At 38.8% G+C, this 23020-nt stretch overlaps 2 protein-coding genes across 3 annotated transcripts; both read left to right on the plus strand.

Moving 5' to 3' along the window:
- The first annotated feature begins 1268 nt into the window (after positions 1 to 1268).
- LOC113010471 (desmocollin 2-like protein) lies at positions 1269 to 6315 on the plus strand. Of its 2 annotated transcripts, XM_026149529.2 has the most exons (10): positions 1269 to 1424; positions 2230 to 2320; positions 2426 to 2634; positions 2727 to 2831; positions 3171 to 3326; positions 3578 to 3722; positions 3810 to 3964; positions 4066 to 4200; positions 4347 to 4532; positions 5454 to 6315. In XM_026149529.2, exons 1-10 carry the CDS (start codon positions 1386 to 1388, stop codon positions 5646 to 5648), a joined length of 1416 nt encoding a protein of 471 aa, XP_026005314.2. In that variant the 5' UTR covers positions 1269 to 1385; the 3' UTR covers positions 5649 to 6315. The 2 variants fall into 2 exon arrangements, with proteins under 2 accessions (XP_026005314.2, XP_026005315.2); XM_026149530.2 differs by lacking the exon at positions 4347 to 4532.
- Positions 6316 to 12534: 6219 nt separating this feature from the next.
- On the plus strand, positions 12535 to 20014 carry LOC113010895 (desmocollin 2-like protein). Its single transcript, XM_026150163.2, has 16 exons — positions 12535 to 12823; positions 12960 to 13050; positions 13159 to 13367; positions 13460 to 13564; positions 13904 to 14059; positions 14311 to 14455; positions 14543 to 14697; positions 14824 to 14958; positions 15093 to 15278; positions 15425 to 15672; positions 15770 to 15912; positions 16411 to 16629; positions 17202 to 17423; positions 17625 to 17740; positions 17865 to 18194; positions 18567 to 20014. Exons 1-16 carry the CDS (start codon positions 12785 to 12787, stop codon positions 18762 to 18764), a joined length of 2697 nt encoding a protein of 898 aa, XP_026005948.2. The 5' UTR covers positions 12535 to 12784; the 3' UTR covers positions 18765 to 20014.
- Positions 20015 to 23020: the final 3006 nt, after the last annotated feature.

Consider the following 23020-nt stretch of genomic DNA (forward strand, 5'->3'; position numbering starts at 1 on the left):
GTCTGTTTTGCATTTGCTGGTAAAGCGTTAAAGCGGTAAGCACTTTCATTATGTCCACGCCCATGACTCCCACCAAAAGTCTTCCTGACATTTTTCTCACCTTTCCTGTTGCAGGCCCATATATCCTGCCTTCAAAATGCTTTCATAAACAAGGTCAAGCCAGTAGAGTATTTCTGAACTGGACGTATTTTAAATGACGTAGGGCCAGTGTTTCTGCTGCTTTACTTTTATCAACAGTTTATAGAGATAATGAGTGTTTCGCTGTGGTTACACAGTCTCCCCCACACCAGGCTTCATTCAGATCAAATTCCTGTGGTGTTCAGAGTGGAGCTCAAGTTTGTTCCTCCTACACAGTAGAGCTGCAGTCAAGAGAGGAGGAGCAAGCAGGGGTCAGTCTCTGTGTAGACCTGAGATAAGCCACCACAAACAAGCAGACAGACCAGTATTTCTTCAAGCGCCTATACTTGTAGCATGCCATAGTGTTATAAGACCATTACTATTGCTTTGTACTGATGCATTCATATGCAAAATGCATGGGGTGATCTGATGTAACTGCACTGTCAACAGTGTCCTGCTTTGTATAATATGGATCCAAATGCAAGACTCAGAAGCAGAACTAAACTAAAAAAACACAGCTTTACTGCTGGAGCTTACAGAAAATATGAAACAAAGACACCAAACTGGGAAATTAAAGGGGAAACACAGAACACTGGTTTAAACAGCATGTGGGGAGGATGAGACCAAGAAAAGAAGTACACTGATAGTCTATGGATGCATATTGAAGTCCAATGATGGTTCCCAGACAGTTAAGCAACTAGAAAAAAATAGAGGGGTATATAAAGAGTATCAAATGAGACCACAAGAACAAATTCACTTTACCCTTACTTAGCAAAGGAGTTGACCATCGTTTATTTGACCTTTACATGCTAAATACAAATCTGGTACACTGGTACATTTATATATATCCTTTTTATTTTTTAATTTGGACACCAAACTGTCCACCCCCTGTCATTTCTGACATGTCCCACATTGACAGACACAAATACAGTGTTTGGCTCACATTTACTTTTTTGGAGACCTGGTCACTTTGATAAATGCAACATGTCTCACGTGTTTTTGTAGCAAGGGAAAATTACATTTTTAGTTGTGTATTGCAGTAAAAGAGTAATGTTTCAGGGAAAAAACTATATATATATATATCGTAAAAATATTTGGAACTTTTGGGAGGAGTTGTTTTTCACAGTTGGCAATGAGGAGCACAGTCCAAAGGTACTGTGCTTGTTTGAAATTTCACTTGTTGCAACAGATACTGCAGCTGATAAATGACCACCTGTTAGAAGCGGGGGCACAGACAAGTGACAAAGCTCCTTGTTTTTTATTCAAAAATGGCAAAATGTTTTATTTCCAGCACCTGCCTAATGTTGGTAAGTGTTTCTAGTTTTCTTTATTCCACTGTTAGGGATGACCATGGGTATTATAACAAAGGTTCAACGCAAAAGCTAAGTAAGTAGGGATTACCTAACATGTAATTAGTTCCATGTACGAAAACTCACTCTGACCTTGCAAGTGAAATTGCAAAGCTGTGTGAAGAAGAATTCAGAGTTTACAGTAAAATCGATGATTTCCAGTATTTTATTTCATCACTTGTCTACTTTGATTAGTACTGATACTTGTTAAGTCGTGTAACCTGTATTCTTTTAAAGAGCCACGTCTTAGGTAAAATTTAAGGCATTCCAACTATGCTAACTTTAAACCACTATACTGCTACAACTAGTTTTAAGTATGCATGACTGGGGTAGGGAGGATTGTAAAATCATATTAAAAAGTGTTAAAGCTATCCTACGGATAACAAATAACTACATTTTCCCTGTACTACTCATTTTTCAGCTTTTCAAGACAGTCGGTGATAAAAGCATTATCGCTGTGAGAGGGAAATGAACTGAATTATAATTGTGATATACTGATAAATATTGCCAATTTGTAGTTGATACACAAGGCTATTTTTAATGTCAATATGTAACAATCCCAGCACAAATATTCTGTGAGCCGTAATTGCATATACACAAAGGGCTGCAGTCATCCTCAGTCTCGCCTACAATACATTTCTCTTAATGCTTGCTGTCTGTTACTTCTGTCAGTGCTGTTTGCTATAGCAAAAATGTTAATGCCCAGAAGCATTAACAACATTTAAATGCGACAAGCCCGTTTGAAACTCACTTTCACCTTCAGATCCTGTCCTGTGTGGAGTCGTGCTCTCTCCCGAGGTCTCTCTACGTAATTGTACCTGAAACAATTCCACCTGAATACCAAGTAGCAAAAGGTGCTGCTCTGCTTACTTTTTTTTTTTTTTTTTTTGAAAAAGTGTTGTAGGCCGACTGTTTTGTGTTTTATGGCTCTTTTTAACTTTCCCTTTCTCGGTTTTCAGTTGAAACCGTCGGCTGTGATGCCAAATCAACGCTGTTAACTGTGAAGGACCCGAGTTTTACAATAAACAGTAATGGAGCAGTGGTAGCTTTAACGTCTGTCTCAGTGGCAGAAAGAGGACGGACATTTTTTGTGTGCGCTCAGGACAATAGTAGACCGGAAAGTAAGATGAAAGTTCACCTTGTCCGCAGTACAATGCCGACAAAACATGTAAGACAACTGCATATTGTGAGCCGTTTATACAGCTCAGAAAGCACGATGCGTTTTTTTCTAACATATCCTAACTTGTTGGAATGTCACAGCAACGAGGCCAAGGATTCCTGATTCGATCTAAAAGACGCTGGGCACCTCCGAACCTCACCGTAGTGGAGAATTACGTAGGACCCTATCCAAAACTAATTGAAAGGGTAAATTAAATGTATAATTCATATCATTTATAAGCACTGTGCTATTCAAATGTTTATTTTCAGTACACATTGTTCTCTTTTCTCACTTCCCCCCTCAAATTATCTGATTATTTCAGGAGTCACGCCTGTTAATTAAATTCAGTGATTATTTCCTTTGATGTTCTTTTTTAAGTTACATTACCAGCATGTCAGATTGGAAACTGTCTACAGTTTTGATCTATTTAATAACGCTACGAGCTGAAAGAGCTCACAGTAGGCTGCTTTATGAAAATTGAATAACAGAATTTTTGTTGTTTTTGTTTTCTTTAATATGTGTGTTTTATTTGGTTTCTCCTGTAGCTGGTGTCAGATACCTCAGCCAGATATAAATTGTTCTACACTGTCGAAGGAGAAGGATTCAATAAGTATCCAACTGGAGTGTTCAACCTGAACAGAGACACAGGGGATCTGTTCTTGCTCAAAGCAGTGGACCGTGAGGCGTTCCCAGTATATAGTGTGAGTGTGAACATGAAAATGATTTAAGGTTTTTAGTCAGTTGCATTATTGTTCAGCAGTCATTCAAAAAGAACGATTTATCATTAAATAAAATAATGACAGATTGTCAACTTGTTAGTTTTGAGTTTTGATTCTCTATTACGCATTTTTTTTATATTGTTCACTCAAACCTGGAAGTGACACAATTTATATATGTCTTATAATGTTTTTGCCTTTAACTTTGCTTACACGTTTGTCTTTTTTGTTTATAGTTTGTGGTGCGTTCTTGGGACACGGTCATAAACAAGGAGACAGATGAGAATCTGCCATTGAAAGTGGTTGTAGATGATGTAAATGACAATCCACCGGAGTTTGTAGGTCCTCTACAGTTTATGGTTCCTGAGCACTGTAGTGTAGGTGAGAAAAGCAAAATAGAGTAACAGATAAATCTGTGGTGTTTGGCCTCAGTGCAGTTGCTCTAAATGATCGTGGTTTCCAATACAGGGACTGTGGTGGGAAAGGTGAATACAACCGACAAAGACCAAATTGGCACCGACCATGTGAAGATTAGGTATACACTCCTAACTGGAACAGACATGTTTGCCATTCATGCGGAAACAGGTGTCATTTCAACAACAAACAACACCCTAGACAGAGAGGTGAGCACTGCTTCTGCATCAGTGAAACCTGTGAACTTTATTTAAATGACAATAGCATTGACATGTTCTCCTTATTATATTTTGCAACATTTCTTTTTAAGTTAAAAGACAACCATTTGGTGGTTGTACAAATCCAGGATATGAATGGTGCACCAAGTGGTCTGGTTGCCACATCAACAGCAACAATTGTTCTGAGTGACATCAATGACAACCCGCCAACCTTCATGAAAACATCTGTAAGTGTTTGAAAAAACTGTCAGTATGTAATCTGGCTGAATAAGTGAAATCATATTTGTTGAACAATAATCGTTTTAAGGACTTTTTTGTACTTAATTTTCAAGAACATTTGTTGTCTGATAACATAACATCCTCACTGTTTTAGTATGATGTCGCTGTGCAAGAGAATGAAAGTGAAAAACTTCTACTTCGGATTCCAGTTCAAGATAAAGATTTGATAAACACACCAAACTGGATATCAAAGTTTGTCATTACTCAAGGAAATGAAAATGGAAATTTCAGGATTGTTACTGACCCCCAAACAAATGAAGGGCTTCTGTACGTCTCAAAGGTGAGACTGACTTCTTATTAAATTTGTTATTATCATTATAACAATCTTATATTATTGTACGGTACAATATAAAGCGCCTTGAGGCGACTGTTGTTGTGATTTGGCGCTAGGGCTGGGCTATATCATACCCTTCACGGTAATACCGGTATAATTTTGGGCAACGATAGAAAAATGAAATATCGCGATAGAATATGGGTAAAACGCGCATGCGCAGTGCCTTTGTTTTCATACCCACACGTCGGAAAAAGCATGGCGGCGAAAGCAAATCGTTGAATGAAACGGATGAACCAGAATTGGTTTGTAAAAATGCTGCAACTTCAGTGGTGTGGAACTGGTTTAGCTTTCGTCCATCCGAGACACAACAAAGCACTATTTTTGGTCTGTCGTTATTACCGTGTTTTTTGGAAAATACGGGACACTTAAAATCAATCCTTTGATTTTTCTGAAAATCGACAGTGCCCCTTATAATCCTGTGGGACTTATGTATGAATTCTGGTTGTGTTTACTGACCTCGAAACGATTTTATGCGGTACACGGCGCTCGAAAATCTGTCAAATGTTTTAGTACGGGGCAGCACGGTGGCAAGGTGGTTAGCACTGTTGCTGCACAGCAAAAAGGTCCTGAGTTCAATTCCACCATCAGGCCGGGGTCTTTCTGTGTGGAGTTTGCATGTTCTCCCCATGTTTGCGTGGGTTCTCTCCGGGTACTCCGGCTTCCTCCCACCGTCCAAAGACATGCAAGTTGTGGGGATGGGTTGATTGGATAATCCAAATTGCCACTAGGTGTGAATGTGAGTGCGAATGGTTGTAGTAATGTTGGTAGTAGCATTTTACATGGATCATGGATCACATTTAACGGAAAGTCCGCCTTTATAAAACTAATTTATATTCATGAACTTTTAAATGTCTTTCTTTTTTTCAGCCATTAGATTATGAGAAGACCAACAATGTGCAGCTTCAGATCACAGCACAAAATCAAGCACCGCTGAATGGCAGCAGTGCCAGTTGGCAATCCATCCCTGTGAATGTCAGTGTCACCAATGAAGGCCCAGAATTCTCTGCTCCTTCGATCCGCTTCATTGTCAAAGAGAACACACCAAATGGCACAGTGATATGAACTTATATAGCTACGGATCCTGAGACGAAGAGCAGCAAATCCCTTAACCCTTTAAAGCCGGTTGGAGCGGGCACGCTCCGTTTTGCTAACTATTTTTAAATCCCGGTAGCACTGCAACCACGTAAGCTAGCGCAATAATTTTTTTTGCATATGAAACCGGAGGAGTTGTACTTACATCTTATGCCATCAGCTTGTCCTAGGTCACAGTTTCCTTCCACATATAGCTTTGCAAAAACTGCATAAAAAGCACTGGCAGCAACAAAAACATAATATTCCAGAAACACGCTTTGCCGAGCCGATCAGCTGTTCGTAACACTTCCTACGTCCATCAGCGCAAACTATCGCATGTCCGCCATGACCTGCCCGAAACCAAAAGTGACATCATTTTGCTGAAATGTAGCTTTTTACTCATCAGGGCCTTATGAGCCTATACTGGTGTTTTTAAGTTATGTTTGACTTTATGACTTTCTGTGTCGTTTCTGGGATGCTGAGGACTCATATTGCACTGCTGGAAACAGTTTATTTTGATGCATATGCTGTTTATTTTTTTTTGCAAATTTGCATTATAATATTCATTTTCGTTTTTCCTGCAGTATATAAAAATTGGTGTATTTCAAAAATAAAACTATGAAGACACTTAAAATAAATTTCCTGTGGTGGGAAACTATTTTGTGCAACTTTTTTGTATTTAAAGTTTTGAGGGATAAGCTTCTTAAATTTTTGCAATTTATGTAATTACTATGCACTTAATGCAGACATATTATTAAAATGTGGGCTATAATGGTTGTATTGATGTATATCAACTTGAAATGCTCCCCAAAATGGCTCTACAACATGTAAAAATATAATATAAGCTCTGACGGACTTGGTTCTATGGTAGGTCTTAAAGAGTTAAATGGAACCCTCTCTGACAAAGTAAAGCATGCTAAAAACCTCAAAAATCTACACATTGTTTCACCACCTAAAGAAGCAGCAAGTCTTACAATGCCATTTCTATGGCTTTGGGACTCCAGAGAACCACGGTGAGAGCCGTTATTCACAATTGGAGAAATCCTGGAATAGTGGTGAATCTTCCCAGGAATTGCTGGCCGACCAAAATTACTCCAAGAGTCCATCGACTACTCATCCAGGAGGTCCCAAAAGAACCCAGAACAACATTAAAGAACCGAAGGCCTCACTTGCCTCAGTTAAGGTCAGAGTTCATGAGTCAACAATAAGAAAGAGACTGAGTAAAAATGGCATCCATGAGAAAGTTCCAAGGTAAACTCAGTGCTGACCAAAAAGATCACAAAGGCTCATCTCATATTTTCCAAAAACATCTTCTGGAAAGACATTGGGGAAAATATTCCATGGACTGACGAGACAAAAGTATCTTTTGGAAGGTTTAAGTTCTTTTACATCTAGCATCAAACACACAATTAAGAAAAACCAGAAAAACCATGATACCAGCAGTCAAATATGGTGAGACCATGCTGTGATGGTCTGGGGCTCCTTTGCTGCTTCAGGACCCGGATGCCTTCTTGTAATTGATGGAACCATGAATTCTGCTTTGTACTAGAAAATCCTGAAGGAGAATGTCCGTTTGTCACTTTGTTGCATAAAGTTCAAGTGCATTTGTATTATGTAGCACGACAATGATCTGAAACGCATCAACAAGTCCATCTCTGACTGGAGTGACCTAGTCAAAGTCTTAGCTTTCTCAACTGAAATTGGCCATTCATGCCTGAAAACCCTCGAATGTGGTTGAATAAAAACAATTTTGCAAAGAACAGTGGGACAAAATTTCTCCGCAGTGATGTGAAAGACTCAATCCCAGTTATTCTAGTTGCTTGACTGCATGCAGTTCTTGGTGCTAAGATAATTGCCCCAACCAATTATTTTGTTTAGGAGCAATTACCTTTTCACACAGGGCCAGACAGGTTTGGATAACATATTTCACTTAATAAATGAAAAACAACATACAAGACAAAACAAAAAAAAATACAGGATATTGTATTTACTCAGATTATCTTTGTCGAACATTAAATCAACATTGATGATCTGAAACATGGAATTGTGACATGTGTGCAAAAAATATGGAATCAAGAAGGAGGCACTGTAGGTGACACTTCGTAATTGCAATTGTTCCTGTGTGCCAACATGTACACATTTTCTACATTACTGTTATATTGCAGGCTCCATGACAACAACAGGAACTGTCGTCCTTCTGGTGGAGAATCATACGAGTCCAGTCAGCATTTTATTAAAAACAAAGACTGTGCAAAACGAAGAGGTTTGGAGGGTTCCAGGTAATATGTTTTGAGAAACTGCCCGTTAAATTCTTAAAGTGTAAAAGTGGTGAGCTTGGAGAACCAAACATCCACAAAGGCATTAACACTGTGACAATAAAGATCGAGAACACAAATAAAAATCCAGCAGTCGATATTCTGCAAAATGGATTCTGGGTAAAAATATCTCTAATATTGACAGTTACCCAAATTTCAATTTGTTATTGCTATTATCAATACAAGTCTTAACTCAGGTTTACAACTGCCATACAGCAATTTTCATTTACTTTTTATTTTTTACAGGGACGTGCTGATCTGCTGCCCTAAGAGATTGTGTAGACTTTGTTTGTTTTGTCATTTTTCCAGTTTCACTTTGATAAGGAGTCAGTCGTAGGATTGCACAGTAGGTTTAACTGGTTCATTGCTGTTTTGTTTATTTTAGCTGGTTACTGCCCTGAAGCCACACTAGTTTGTATATAAAGTAAATGGAGTGTATTTAGGGCTGTGATTATATATCTCAGTATTGTTTACCATCTTAAAATTTACAACAGTTAAACCATGGCAACAACTTAACAATAGTAGGTGAGATGTGAAGGTAGATTCACCTTAGAACAATAAACACACACACTCACACAGACACACGGACCAAATTTACACAGAAATGCTAATAGCAGGTGATCTAGGAGGAGGACAGGGTGAAAGTGCTTCTAGCCTTGTATGACCCTTCGGTTCAGTGGACTCAAACATGTGAGGGCTGGGTGGGTCGGTGAGAGTTTGAAGCCACTTAAAATATTTTATATGTTCTTCACACAAAATGGGCCAAGGGCAAGGAATCTCAGGTTGAAATAATAATCTTCTTTTTTGACTGTACCCTTAAGGGTCGCCACTATGGATCATCTGCCTCCATCTCACATTATCCCTGTTATCCTCCTCTCACACACAAGCCCTCTGTCACGATCTGAGGAGACAGACCATGTGGTGGTGTGTGTGGTGGACCCAGGTGCGAACACAAGAGAGTAGACCGGAGTAAACTTAAACTGAAAGCGAGCCTTTATTATGGCTGATGACAGGTTTCAAACAAAGCAGAAATACCGTGACTAAACTGAACTTAAACTAAACTGGAAGCAGATAAGCTATGAAGACTCAGAAAACCATGACGATGACTGTAAAGACTGGCTGTGAGCCCATGGAGGGCGGGAACACAGACGACGCGACACAGACTGCATGAAACACAGAGACTAAATACATATGAGGGATGATCAGGGGAAGTGGCCACACATGGGAGCACTGCTGACACACATGAACCTAAATACAGGACAGGAGAAGTGAAACTAAATACACTGACATTGAATACAGACTTTCAAACTAAAACAGCAAACATGGAGATTAGACATGACATGAACTAAACATAACCACGCAGACATGACGCATGACAGGTAGACGCACGAACCAGGGAGACTGAGTACAGGGAGATGACATAAACAACTAAGAAACAAAAGGCTAAACAGCACCCTAGAAATTAACTAAGCTAAAGCATAAATGAATACAAAAGATACATAAAACACTGGGTCACACGACCCAGGACCATGACACCCTCTGCATGTCCTCCTTCACTACACTATATGCATGAATCTGTGGTCTTCTTCTTTTCATTTTCACACATTTTTATGCTATTCAGGGTTCTCTCTGGCATCATGGATTATGGCCATGGCGTTCCTTCATTGCTCTCTCTAACCTTGCTTGATTTCGATTTAGACTACCTATCCCATGAAGTAAGATTCACAACCATAATGGTGAGAAAGAAATGCCAGAAAAAAAAGAAAACTTCCAAGAATTTGGCTTGAGCCACCTGTGTATATTATATTATCACCATTTATATCTAGTCATGACCACCTTGTTATGTCGATCCTGATGTTTTGTGCCATATATGCATATTTTTTGCAACAAGCTATACAATAGGTTGTGATATATGGTATCACAAGTAGCAAACATAGCTTATGCTGGTATTATTTGCAATGAGAAATATTATAACTGACTTTTTTTTTTTTAAATGTCTTAGTTTGTGAATAGATCGGAAATTCTTGGTGGAGTCTAAGTGAAATCTTGGTGGTGATACAAGTGCTGGTTGGCCACAACTCTGAATGCTGATAGATCTGTAGCAGCAGACTGAAAAACCATTGGCTGTTACCAAGAATTCCCAATGACTTTTGGGTGGTAGGGAGCACCACGGAGGCAATATATCACATAATATGGGGGAATTATGCAATTGCTGTTTTGTTTTAATTTTTATAAGCAATCAATCATTCATTTCATGGTTTTCTTAGCATTTAAATAAAACAGAGAGTGGTTTTGATGGTGTCACATGATTTATGACAGATTATTTATAACATCATGAAAAGCAGGAGACAGAAAAAAACGAGGCTCTCAAATTATGCGGTGCCAAACTAAAACTGAGTTTTGAAATGCAGCAGAAGTAAGCTGACAACACTGAAACTCTGAGAAAAACAACAACACTGAAACTTCTTTGGCCGATTTGAGTGCAGTACACATTCAGGAATACATAAAGAAGGATATTTGCTTATGCACTGATCAAATAACTGGTTGATGCATTAGTCCTTATGAACACAGACTAATTCAACATGTCTATGTAGACACGCATGACTGCTCTAGAGGAAAATCTTTGAGGAAATCATTTCACGTTTCAGAATGACCAGTCTAGATTACAGAGTACACGCTACAAATCACAAAGGTATTAGTAATAATGACTTTGGCATCAGTGAATTAATCCTCAAATGGTTTCAGTAGAATACTACTCTCGTACACGTGATGACGCGAGTACTGTATTTGATACTCATGCAAAGGGTGGAGAAAGCTGGGTGTTGTAGCTGCTTTGGGTGGATCCAGAAACTTTGTAATGTCAAGCACGTGTGTCACAGTCATAAACCGAGCCGCTGAATTAACCCTTGTGTACTGTTCATATTTCATGTCCTCGCAGTATGTTCAGGATCAAACTTGACTCAAGTCAATAATTTGCTGATATTAAGTTTTTATATTAAATTCTGAACTATAGAACTATTTAGAATATATAGCAAGCCTATCTGACATTAATAAACACAAGATTAATCTTTAATTAAAGCAGGGTTGCATGGCAAGAGTATTTTTTGGGATTAAATGTTAACAAATGAAATAAAAATATTCAATTTCATTGAAGAATCCTCATAACTGGCATCTAATTATCAGCATTAATGCAACATTAATAAGCACTTAGAACACAAAACCTGCTTAATGCATACTGGTGTGTGCTTTCAAAGCAGTGGCAGGAAACCTTGCATGTGTGGGACTTGAACATGTGTTGTCCACACCCAGTGAAGTGGCAGCTCAGATACCTTTATACTCCCTCTGTAAGATTTTCACTTCCTTTAAAACACTGCATCTCACAACATCCTGTCTTAGCTCCCCAGCATTTACGTGGAGTCTTGGCAAAACACACCATTTCATAACAGATGAGTTCAAACTAACAGAAAACTGCACTTTGGGAGTAAAATGCATGAGGTCATATGGCAATGACACCAAGACATCTTAGGAATTTCATTTGAAGCTAAAAAAAAGAAAATGTCTTCCAGAGAAAGGTTACATTTATGCTTTCTCGTCACTGCACAACTCTGCAAAAGCAAAAGTACAATCTAAAAACATCAGTTATGAGTAATCTTATCAGGATACTGTGGGGGATGTTTCATCAGTAATGATTAAACCAGCTGAATAACTGGAAATATGATACGTTTGTTACACATAGGCTTGTTTAGACTTTTAATTCTGGGAACACACAGAAGCCTAAGTACGACAGCAGTTAGCTTTTACTTTTTTATCTCGGGAATAACATCACATGGGGTTTTACTGTGTCTGTTTTGTATTTGCTGGTAAAGCGTTAAAGCCTTAAAGTCTTCATTATGTCCACGCCCATGACTCCCACTGCCTTCCTGACATTTTTCTCACCTTTCCTGTTACAGACCCATATACCCTGCTTTCAAAAAGCTCCTTTAATAACAATCTAACTATTAAAGTATATCCAGATGGACATACTTTAAAAAAACGTAGGTCCATCGTTTTTGTCTCTTCACTTTTATCAGCAGTTTATAAAGATTGTGAGCGTTTTGCTGTGGGAACCACAGCCTCTCCCACACCAGGGTTTCATTCGGCTCAAATTCCTGTGGTGTGCAGAGAGGAGCTCAAATGTGCTCCTCCTACAGCGGAGAGCTAAAGGAGAGAGGAGGACGTAGGGGTCAATTTTCTGTGTAGACCTGGGACAAGTCTTGACAAAAGGCAGACAGACCAGTATTTCTTCAAATAAGTGTACCTGCAGCATGCGCTAGTGTTATACGACTATTGTTTTTGCGTTATATGCATGGATTTATACAAATAGTGCTTAAAGCTTTAATTACATGTATTTTAGCTCTTATGCTCCTGCTAAAACTCTTTAATTGGAAATAAAAGAGCGGTTTAATGTCTTCCAGTAAAAGAGTAATGTTTCCCCCTGCTGGCGGGAAAAACGCGAATATCAGCAGCTTTGAGGGAGTTGGCTTTCTCAGCAGACACCAGCGAGCACAGCCCAAAGGTACTTCGCTTGTTTGAAATTTCACTTGGGTGTGTCAGCAAAGGTGTGTCCGCTGACTCACCCAACAGCGACAGATAGAGCCGTCTGAGAAACGCCTGCCTTTTCGCATTAACAGAGAAGTGAAGCAACAGACAAGAGACGAAACTCTCGAGTAGACTAGACGCATTTGTTTTCTATTACTCTCTGAAACACTAACCGGACTCTCCCCACTTGGACCCAGGACAAAGTCAGCCTTTTACTGTTTTTTTCTTCCAAAGATGGGGAGAGTTTTAATTTCCACCATCTGCCTAATGCTGGTAAGTGCTTCTAGTTTGGTTTTAAAGCACTCCTACACCACCAATACGCTTTGCTGTCTGTTACTTCTGTCAATGCTGTTTGCTATAGCAACATTTAAACGCGACAAGCCCGTTTGAAACTCACTTTCACCTTCAGATCCTGTCCTGTGTGGAGTCGTGCTCTCTCCCGAGGTCTCTCTACGTAATTGTACCTGAAACAATTCCACCTGAATACCAAGTAGCAAAAGGTGCTGCTCTGCTTACTTTTTTTTCATTCCGTCTGTGTGAAAAAGTGTTGTAGGCCGACTGTTTTGTGTTTTATGGCTCTTTTTAACTTTCCCTTTCTCGGTTTTCAGTTGAAACCGTCGGCTGTGATGCCAAATCAACGCTGTTAACTGTGAAGGACCCGAGTTTTACAATAAACAGTAATGGAGCAGTGGTAGCTTTAACGTCTGTCTCAGTGGCAGAAAGAGGACGGACATTTTTTGTGTGCGCTCAGGACAATAGTAGACCGGAAAGTAAGATGAAAGTTCACCTTGTCCGCAGTACAATGCCGACAAAACATGTAAGACAACTGCATATTGTGAGCCGTTTATACAGCTCAGAAAGCACGATGCGTTTTTTTCTAACATATCCTGACTTGTTGGAATGTCACAGCAACGAGGCCAAGGATTCCTGATTCGGTCTAAAAGACGCTGGGCACCTCCGAACCTCACCGTAGTGGAGAATTACGTAGGACCCTATCCAAAACTAATTGAAAGGGTAAATTAAATGTATAATTCATATCATTTATAAGCACTGTGCTATTCAAATGTTTATTTTCAGTACACATTGTTCTCTTTTCTCACTTCCCCCCTCAAATTATCTGATTATTTCAGGAGTCACGCCTGTTAATTAAATTCAGTGATTATTTCCTTTGATGTTCTTTTTTAAGTTACATTACCAGCATGTCAGATTGGAAACTGTCTACAGTTTTGATCTATTTAAAAACGCTACGAGCTGAAAGAGCTCACAGTAGGCTGCTTTATGAAAATTGAATAACAGAATTTTTGTTGTTTTTGTTTTCTTTAATATGTGTGTTTTATTTGGTTTCTCCTGTAGCTGGTGTCAGATACCTCAGCCAAATATAAATTGTTCTACACTGTCGAAGGAGAAGGATTCGATAAGTATCCAACTGGAGTGTTCAACCTGAACAGAGACACAGGGGATCTGTTCTTGCTCAAAGCAGTGGACCGTGAGGCGTTCCCAGTATATAGTGTGAGTGTGAACATGAAAATGATTTAAGGTTTTTAGTCAGTTGCATTGTTGTTCAGCAGTCATTCAAAAAGAACGATTTATCATTAAATAAAATAATGACAGATTGTCAACTTGTTAGTTTTGAGTTTTGATTCTCTATTACGCATTTTTTTTATATTGTTCACTCAAACCTGGAAGTGACACAATTTATATATGTCTTATAATGTTTTTGCCTTTAACTTTGCTTACACGTTTGTCTTTTTTGTTTATAGTTTGTGGTGCGTTCTTGGGACACGGTCACAAACAAGGAGACAGATGAGAATCTGCCATTGAAAGTGGTTGTAGATGATGTAAATGACAATCCACCGGAGTTTGTAGGTCTTCTACAGTTTACGGTTCCTGAGCACTGTAGTGTAGGTGAGAAAAGCAAAATAGAGTAACAGATAAATCTGTGGTGTTTGGCCTCAGTGCAGTTGCTCTAAATGATCGTGGTTTCCAATACAGGGACTGTGGTGGGAAAGGTGAATACAACCGACAAAGACCAAATTGGCACCGACCATGTGAAGATTAGGTATACACTCCTAACTGGAACAGCCATGTTTGCCATTCATGCGGAAACAGGTGTCATCACAACAAAAACCAACACCCTAGACAGAGAGGTGAGCACTGCTTCTGCATCAGTGATACCTGTGAAATTTATTTAAATGAAAATAGCTTTGAAGAAGATGATACAAGTGCTTTCCAACATATTTTCCTTATGATATTTTGCAACATTTCTTTTTAAGTTAAAAGACAACCATTTGGTGGTTGTACAAATCCAGGATATGAATGGTGCACCAAGTGGTCTGGTTGCCACATCAACAGCAACAATTGGTCTGAGTGACATCAATGACAACCCGCCAACCTTCATGAAAACATCTGTAAGTGTTTGAAAAAACTGTCAGTATGTAATCTGGCTGAATAACTAATACTTACATTTGTCATACTTATTTTCCATGAACATTGGTTGTTTAGTAATCTCCCCTCCCCCCCAAAAACGTGTTTTTTCTTTTAGTATGATGTCGCTGTGCAAGAGAATGAAAGTGAAAAACTTCTACTTCGGATTCCAGTTCAAGATAAAGATTTGATAAACACACCAAACTGGATATCAAAGTTTGTCATTACTCAAGGAAATGAAAATGGAAATTTCAGGATTGTTACTGACCCCCAAACAAATGAAGGGCTTCTGTACGTCTCAAAGGTGAGACTGACTTCTTATTAAATTCGTTATTATCATTTAGTAATGTTGGTAGTAGCATTTTACATGGATCACATCTAACGGAAAGTCCGCCTTTATAAAACTGATTTATAGTCATAAACTTTTAAATGTCTTTCTTTTTTTTTCAGCCATTAGATTATGAGAAGACGAACAGTGTACAGCTTCAGATCACGGCACAAAATCAAGCACCGCTGAGTGGCAGCAGCGCCAGTTGGAACTCCATCCCTGTGAAGGTCAGTGTCACCGATGTCGATGAAGGCCCAGAATTCTCTGCTCCTTCGATCCGCTTCAATGTCAAAGAGAACACACCAAATGGCACAGTGATAGGAACTTATACAGCTACAGACCCTGAGACCAAGAGCAGCAAAGGCATCAAGTAAGGACTTCAATTTGCCCCAATAACACTTGTTCTCGTGACTTGGACTACAAGAGTGAACATGCGAGTAATGCACAAGTACTTTTTTGTCTCTTAGGTATTTCAAGATCACAGACCCGGGCTCCTGGATCAATGTTGACAGAGACACGGGAGAGCTGAGGGTGGCAAACACAATTGACAGAGAGTCACCGCTTGTTCACGATGGGTTTTACAACATCACAGTGAGGGCTGTTGATGCTAGTAAGTTTTTTGTAGGCACTTCAGTACTGATGAAGAAAACACAACCTTCAACAATACACAAGTGGTCCTTTCTGTACTCAATTCTATATTACCTGATGGATATTTGCCAGATCATTTGAGGTAGTGCCTTGTGTGACTAAATAAACCTTATTGCCGTTCCTTCATTTCTTCTTGCGGTGTGTCAAACAATCCGAAAGTTGTTAAAAGTACAAGCTCCACCTTGAGCTGTTTGTCTGAGCGGCTTTATTTTTCATGAGAACACCTGTTGACAAGATAAAACCTGTTGGAAAAAAAATCAAGTGGCTAGTCATTTACAATGACTCATGTTCCTTTGAGTGTTTTGTGGAAATTGGGCACATATCCCAGTGCTTGGCAGAACTTAAAACTTGCACTTAGGTGACACCGCGTTATTGTAATGAAAATGGTGTATTCCATTGTTCCTGTGTGCCAACATGTCCACATGACTACGTGAGAACCAGTAATGCTGTTGTGTTTCAGGCTCCAAGTCAGCAACAGGAACAGTTGTCATTTGGGTGGAGGATGAAAACGACAACATTCCTACGATTCCTAGTGAGCTCACGTTTTGTCAGGAGGATGGAGTGCTCGGCTCTGTGGTGGTGGTGGCCGAAGACAAAGATCAGAGTCCCTTTTCTTCCCCATTCACCTTCAGTTTACCAAATAACAATGATGGCACATGGTCTGTGAAAAGTCTTAATGGTAAGTGGCTGTCTTTGTACACGATGAAGCGCAAAGTGTATCTTTTTAATCAAATGTGAACGAAAAGATTTTTTTTTACAAATGTTTGTAGTACCCTATGTACAGCATGATCCAAAAAGTGACATGGTATCATTCCAGTGGTGAGAAAAGAAACAAATATGTGAGGGTGTTGTGGAGCTGTTTTGTTTCACAACTCTGTGAATACTCTGTTTTCAGAAGTAAATATGTAATGAAGAACAAATGTAGTTGAGAAAAAGACTTGGAACTGCGTGAACTTGTCGACGCATCTTTTGTTTTGTTTGTGCACTTTTTAAAACGAGTAGATTAGTATATGTTGGGGGCTAAAAATGTGGACATGGGTTTTACTGCATGGACAGTAAAATCATAAATCACATACATTCACACAGTAATACTCTGTTTTATGAAGTATAAATATTTCATTACAAATCTTAGTATTAAGTATATGTTAAAGTCACATGATGTAGCCTGAAACAATATTCTTCAGTCTTTTTTTGGTGCTTTTCTTGGTTAAGCTTGAGTCTCTTTATAATTATCACGTGTTTCCTTCTTAGACACTGCAGCTACATTGGAGCAGCTCAAACCGCTTTATTTGGGGATGCACACCGTTGACCTGACTGTTACAGATCTTCAGGGTAGTGGCAAAACACAGACAGTGAATCTGAGAGTCTGCAAGTGCAAGAATGGCGTCTGCCCTGGCAAGGACAGGTCCGTGTCGCTCGGACCGCTGGGAATACTGACTATGCTGTTGCCTGTGGCCCTCCTCCTACTGCTCTGTGAGTCTTCCACTGTAATTATAAGTAGTAAGGGTTAGCTGGAGGTTCTTTCGTAGTTTGTTCAGTTTCCAATATGCAAAAAGCAATTTTGCATACAATAGTGTAGTGTATAATGCTGCTATGCTCATTCTTGTGACGCTTACCGCACATAAAAGTACTCTGTGAGCTATCATTTTGAACACGCTTGCTTTATTGTTGCAGTCCTGCTCCTTGCATTTTTCTGTCTAACAAAGAGAGAGAAGTTGCAACTTGACGACTCAACAGACACTGGAGGAATCCTACTCAAATCCAACACGGAGGCCCCAGGGGACGAAGTGGTAAGGACAGTAATGCGGAAGCATTGCCTTGGCTTACCGTTACTCACAAGGAAACCATATTTGCTTCTTTTCTTTTCCCCTTCTGCTTCATTTATTTAATTGCCACGTTTGCTTTGATTGACAGGATGCAAGTCTCATCAATGGTCCCCCATTTGAGATTGACCAAGCAGTAAAGGGTTCTGTCAAGGGTGTAATGATGAATCCTTCATGGATCGGGAACAAGAGTGGAAGCACTATTGGAACCCTTGGTGTTCACGAGAATGGGATGCATGGAAGGACTGATATTTCTGCAGCTAATATGCAGGATTACTATACCGGCCAGTATGACATGACCATAGATCGTCAATCCTATGGTCAGCTTGTTGGTAGTGGTGTAGACTTTGACTACAGACAACACAATATGGACCCAGCTCTTCTGTATAATTGGGAAACAAATGGCCGCTATCTACATCAGGTATTGTTATTTTATGATTACAAACATATTATTTATTTGTTTTAGTGGCAGAAGTTTGCATAAAAAGTCAAAAAGAGAGCAGCAGAAGTTTCTTTTTCTGCGGTTTAATAATGTGTTACCTGTTACAGATAAGTTAACTCCTATTTGTAATATTATCTTCTTCTCTAAGCTGTGATAGCATCCTGTGTAAACCTCAATATTTCTCACCTTTGGTGAAAGATATTATTTCTCTAACCTGTTGGAGATCTGTTTGCTCGATGTGTAATATCCGTCCGTCAGTCATATCCCGAGCAGCTTTGAAAGTGTTGTATGCTTGCTCCTATCATCCAGGCTTAGTCCAAGGAGTAATAACAAACTGCCTGTGTCTTCCAGAAATTGATCCAAATGGGAACAGTGGAGGATGGGCGATACGCAGATGATATCATCCACTCCTACGGGTTCGAGGGACGTGGCTCTGTAGCTGGCTCTGTCGGATGCTGCAGTGATAATAATGACAATGATAACCTTGACTTTCTGAACACACTCGGACCAAAGTTCAAAACTCTTGCAGAGGTCTGCAGAAAGACATGAAAAGTGACACTCCAGATAATATTGTTTACTTTAAAGCTGTAAAAGATGCAGATTGGGCTTGAATGCTTGGCTTGTTACTGGGGTAAGAATATAAAAAAAGAACAGGCAGGTGGTGCTGGTGTGTATATGCTATTGCTCTTAGTTGCTTTATGTCTTTGTTGTTGTTATTTTAGTTTTTTTTATGTAAAAGTCATTTGCACTGAAAATGATGTAGATGCTGTTGGTTGTGCATACTTTATGTTGTATGTCAATAGCCGCGTTTCCACCACAGGGACTGCAGTCTTTTGGAGGTTTGTACCTCAGGAACCAAGGTCTAAATGAAGTTCTTGGAAAAGTGATTTCATATCTTTATATTTTTGGAGGGTAGCACTTTGTGACACTTCAGGAGCCTTTGGTCCAGGGATTGCACTGTTTCTGGTTGGAAAGCAACTTCTCATAAAAATCACACTGCCTTCAAGGTTTACCACATAAATTGTTGGTAATCATTAACTTAAACTTACATCAGAGAGCAGTGAAGGGAGATGGAGAACAACAAAACTGGTGTTGCTTTTTCATATTTAATTGCACGACGTCTGCTTAAGCTTTGTGGGTCTGAATACATTGGTGGGAGTACAGACAAAAAAGCTCTTGGGACTAGAACTTCTTGTTATTTTGGGTTGAAATGCGGCTACTGAGTATTAACATGTTTGTTAGTAGGAACTTCGGTATTTAAAAAAAACAACTTTGTTTATTAATCGTTGTCTGGTATAAAAAAAGAATGCATTTCTATTTCAGTCATGTTGCTGTTTTTTTTTATCCTTATTGAATTTCAGGCTTTGTCGATATATTTGAAGTAAAACAAATAATGAAACAAAATAATCTTTTCTAATATTTCACAATATTTAATGTAAAACTACACATTTATAATGGTCTATTTTAAACAGTGTTGATTTACTTCTGCACAATTTCCCAGTGCCACAGAAATTGTGTGTAACCATGATTTACTTCAACTCCCTGACTGTCAGACGGGTGCAGTTTGAGCTCGCTTGTCAGTCAGGTTATTGCAACATTCCCAACAGTAGTCCTGTTTAAATCTGCACAAGGGTGTGAACCGGAGGGGTAAGGTGTTACTGACACTGCCCGAAACTAAATATAACTGGCTGCACAGGAAAAACCCAGTCAAAAACTGTATACCTTATATGTATATTATGTGGTTTTAGTTGTAATTTGACATTAACATTAAAGAGTGTTGTTTAATTTTTGCAACAGTAGCAGTTGTTTTTTTTTCTTTTTCTACATTTAAAGGAACTATAAGTGCAAGATGAAGATTATAAAATACCATAGCACACATGCAATAAGCATTTATGTAGCTGTACAACTGTAAGCACTACTGTTTGTGCTTATAGTCTTCACTGTTTATTTAAATTTTAGTTTGTTTTAAAAAAACGTTCCTTATTCTTTTTTCTGGTTGTACAGAAAGGTCGCAGTCTGGTTGCTTATTGTGCTCGGGCTTTGTGTGCACCCTGGTGAATGTTTTACAGGGTGGGGCACAGATAGCTTGCGTAATACAATGAGTTCAATGTTCCAACTCCTTGGCTAATAATTACTTTCAGTCTTTGGCAGATCCAGTTGGTGCACGGTGTTATTATGGCAACATTGTTCTACCCTATTGTTAAAATGTTCTAACTGTAATCATGGTAACAAACTCTATTTTGTAAACAGTAAATGACTTCTTTAGACATAAAGTTTCCGGTTACAGGAAATTTATGCAATGGCCCAATTAGTGTAATTTAACAATTATCAATAATTAGTTTTAAATTGTCAGATAGTATAGATAACAGACTTTGCTTTGTTATTCAAAAACCTCTGTAAATAAATAATATTCAATGAAAAATGTATTGAAACCTCAACTGAAATTCCCCAGAGTTCTCGTAACACTTTGGATTAATTTATAGATAATGTAAATACGCACTGAAGTTATAAACAAGTCACCAGTCTCTGATGCAATTTATCAATATGATGACGTACAAAGGACACCTGAGGCTTGAAATATGCAATCGCAGGCTCTGGAAAGGGCCATCTGTCACATTGTGATGATGAGTATAAAATATGATGGCAGAGAGAAGAATAAATGGTGAAATTAATTCCTGGAAAAAATGTCACCCCGATCAAACAGTGAAATCTTGTTAGAAACGCAACAATATCTGTACAGATTAAAATAATACTGTCACAATTATGGGAAGATGTGAACAACATGTGAACATGAAGGGTTTTTGCTCAAAATCCCAAAGGGACTAATTAGGTGATCTTGAACATAAGTCGCCTAACTGAAAATAATGACCCCCCTCCACAAAAAAAAAAAGCTTAACCCAAAAATCTGAAGAATGCGATCCAAGCAGAGATAGCAGCTCTTCTACCCATATTTGAAAAAGGAACTGTTCTCTACTAAGGTAAAACCCTTTTGTTGATGACTGATCTTGTAGTAATCTGCAATAAAAAGTGTCTTTATTTCAGATTCCTAAGTATTTTTAAAGCCATAACCCTGATTCTTTTCTTTTCAAGCAGTTTAGATGTTTAAAACTTGCTAATATAGCAACTCTTTTGCTGTCATGAACTCATGACTCTGGAATTGCTCACAGTGATGACTAAGCCCCGAGGTCAAGGGTGTGAAAGATAGCTGATAAGCAAAATCATTTGACAGTTTAATTATAGGTGCTGACCACTCAATGACTGTGATATGTCTCAAGTATGTTTAAACTGAGAAGCAGGGTGGGAGAGATTGACGTGGCAGTTTCATCAAAATGAAAAAGACCTCATCCTGCCTTACTAGTTCACTACAAAGATTTTATTTTCACACATTTTTATATATAAAAACAAAACAAAAACCCCCCATAACAAACATAAGAAGGGCCTGCTGTACAAAACAGCATGCACAGCCGACCTAATGCAATACGTGCTGCTGGAAATGCATGACAAAAATACCCAACCAGCAATTAAAATAACAACAAAGAGAATTTTAGATAATTTTCTTTAATTGCTATGAAATGCCTTCCTACGCAAAGCAATGACACTGATAAGCCACAAAATTCAATAGACTATTTTGTGTGTCCACCCTTATCAGGCCCGTTTGAACCATCACTTCCAGTTACTTCTGTAAGGATGCAATTAATTTTAAAGCAGTAGCGTGAAATTAATTTATTGCTTGTAATTAGTTTTTGTCATACTGTGAAAACAATCTTTCCAGATAGGATGTTTTCTCCTTCCAACAGACTGTCTGAGGACACTTGGCTAAATCCGAGTTCAATATGGAGTAGTGCCTTCCTGGGGCACTGTACATACATTTTGTATGTATTGTCGCAGTACATTCAAAAAGGTGTAGGGCTGCAAGAGTGCTAATAGTTCCTCTGTTGTGTTGTGCATAAATACAAGTGCTCAGTAGATATGCATAATTTAAAAGTCTACAGACCACATAATCTCATCAAATTACTTGTATGATTAACTTACGCCTTTTTGAAAGGTTCAAGAAACAAAGTATTTCCAGTATCCTGGTCAGTTTTTGCAAAATCCTTTTGACTTGTGTGCAGCTCATGTTTGAGATCATCCAAGTCATATATCTCTGCAAATAAGAAAACAAAACAGAAGTTCTTATAAAAAGCTGTCACTGTTAGGATGGAGTGTCTGAACACCTCTCAAATTGCAGTTGGGCTTGAAGAAATGCTTCTGCAAGTCACCAGTCAAAGAGTCAAGGATTGGATTGAAGATGCAATTTCTTAAACCATCTTTGTCCTATTGGTCACGCTTACCAACAGCTGAGCCTTTTAGTCTGGTGCTGGTCATCTGATGCCTTTCCGCCCCCACTATTCCAATACTAATACTGTGTTTGTGAGCTGCCTAAGACCTCTCTCCATAACTCATCAAAAACCGAGTCATCTTTTTAATTCTGAGATGTGTCCTGAAGTACTTCAACAAGCTGAACAGCTTTTGATAGAGCTAGATCCAGTAATGGTGACTGAAGTATGTCAGATAGCCCCCTGCTGGTTGCGGCAGATGACTATCCTTCCCAGAGCCTGGCTCTGCTGGAGGTTTCTTCCTGTTAAAAGGGAGTTTTTCCTTTCCACAGTCACCAGTGGTTCCTTATAGGGTGTGGTCTAATTGTTGGGGTTTCTTTGTGTTATTATAGGGTCTTTATGTTACAATATTAAGCATCTTGAAGCATCTCTGTTGTTGTGATCTGGTGCTATATAAATAAAATGGCATTGAATGGAATTGAGTAGAAT

The sequence above is a fragment of the Astatotilapia calliptera genome, chromosome 18, assembly GCF_964374335.1.
Source record: "Astatotilapia calliptera chromosome 18, fAstCal68.1, whole genome shotgun sequence".
NCBI lineage: Eukaryota > Metazoa > Chordata > Actinopteri > Cichliformes > Cichlidae > Astatotilapia > Astatotilapia calliptera.

Excerpts from the sequence above, each read along its gene's own strand:
- LOC113010471 (XM_026149529.2), top strand. The coding sequence starts at position 1,386 with ATGGCAAAATGTTTTATTTCCAGCACCTGCCTAATGTTG. Across the intron at positions 1,425-2,229 it reads CCAGCACCTGCCTAATGTTG|ATCCTGTCCTGTGTGGAGTC; the intron begins GTAAGTGTTTCT and ends TTTCACCTTCAG. Across the intron at positions 2,635-2,726 it reads GTACAATGCCGACAAAACAT|CAACGAGGCCAAGGATTCCT; the intron begins GTAAGACAACTG and ends GGAATGTCACAG.
- LOC113010895 (XM_026150163.2), top strand. The coding sequence starts at position 12,785 with ATGGGGAGAGTTTTAATTTCCACCATCTGCCTAATGCTG. Across the intron at positions 13,368-13,459 it reads GTACAATGCCGACAAAACAT|CAACGAGGCCAAGGATTCCT; the intron begins GTAAGACAACTG and ends GGAATGTCACAG. Across the intron at positions 14,959-15,092 it reads CAACCTTCATGAAAACATCT|TATGATGTCGCTGTGCAAGA; the intron begins GTAAGTGTTTGA and ends TTTTTCTTTTAG.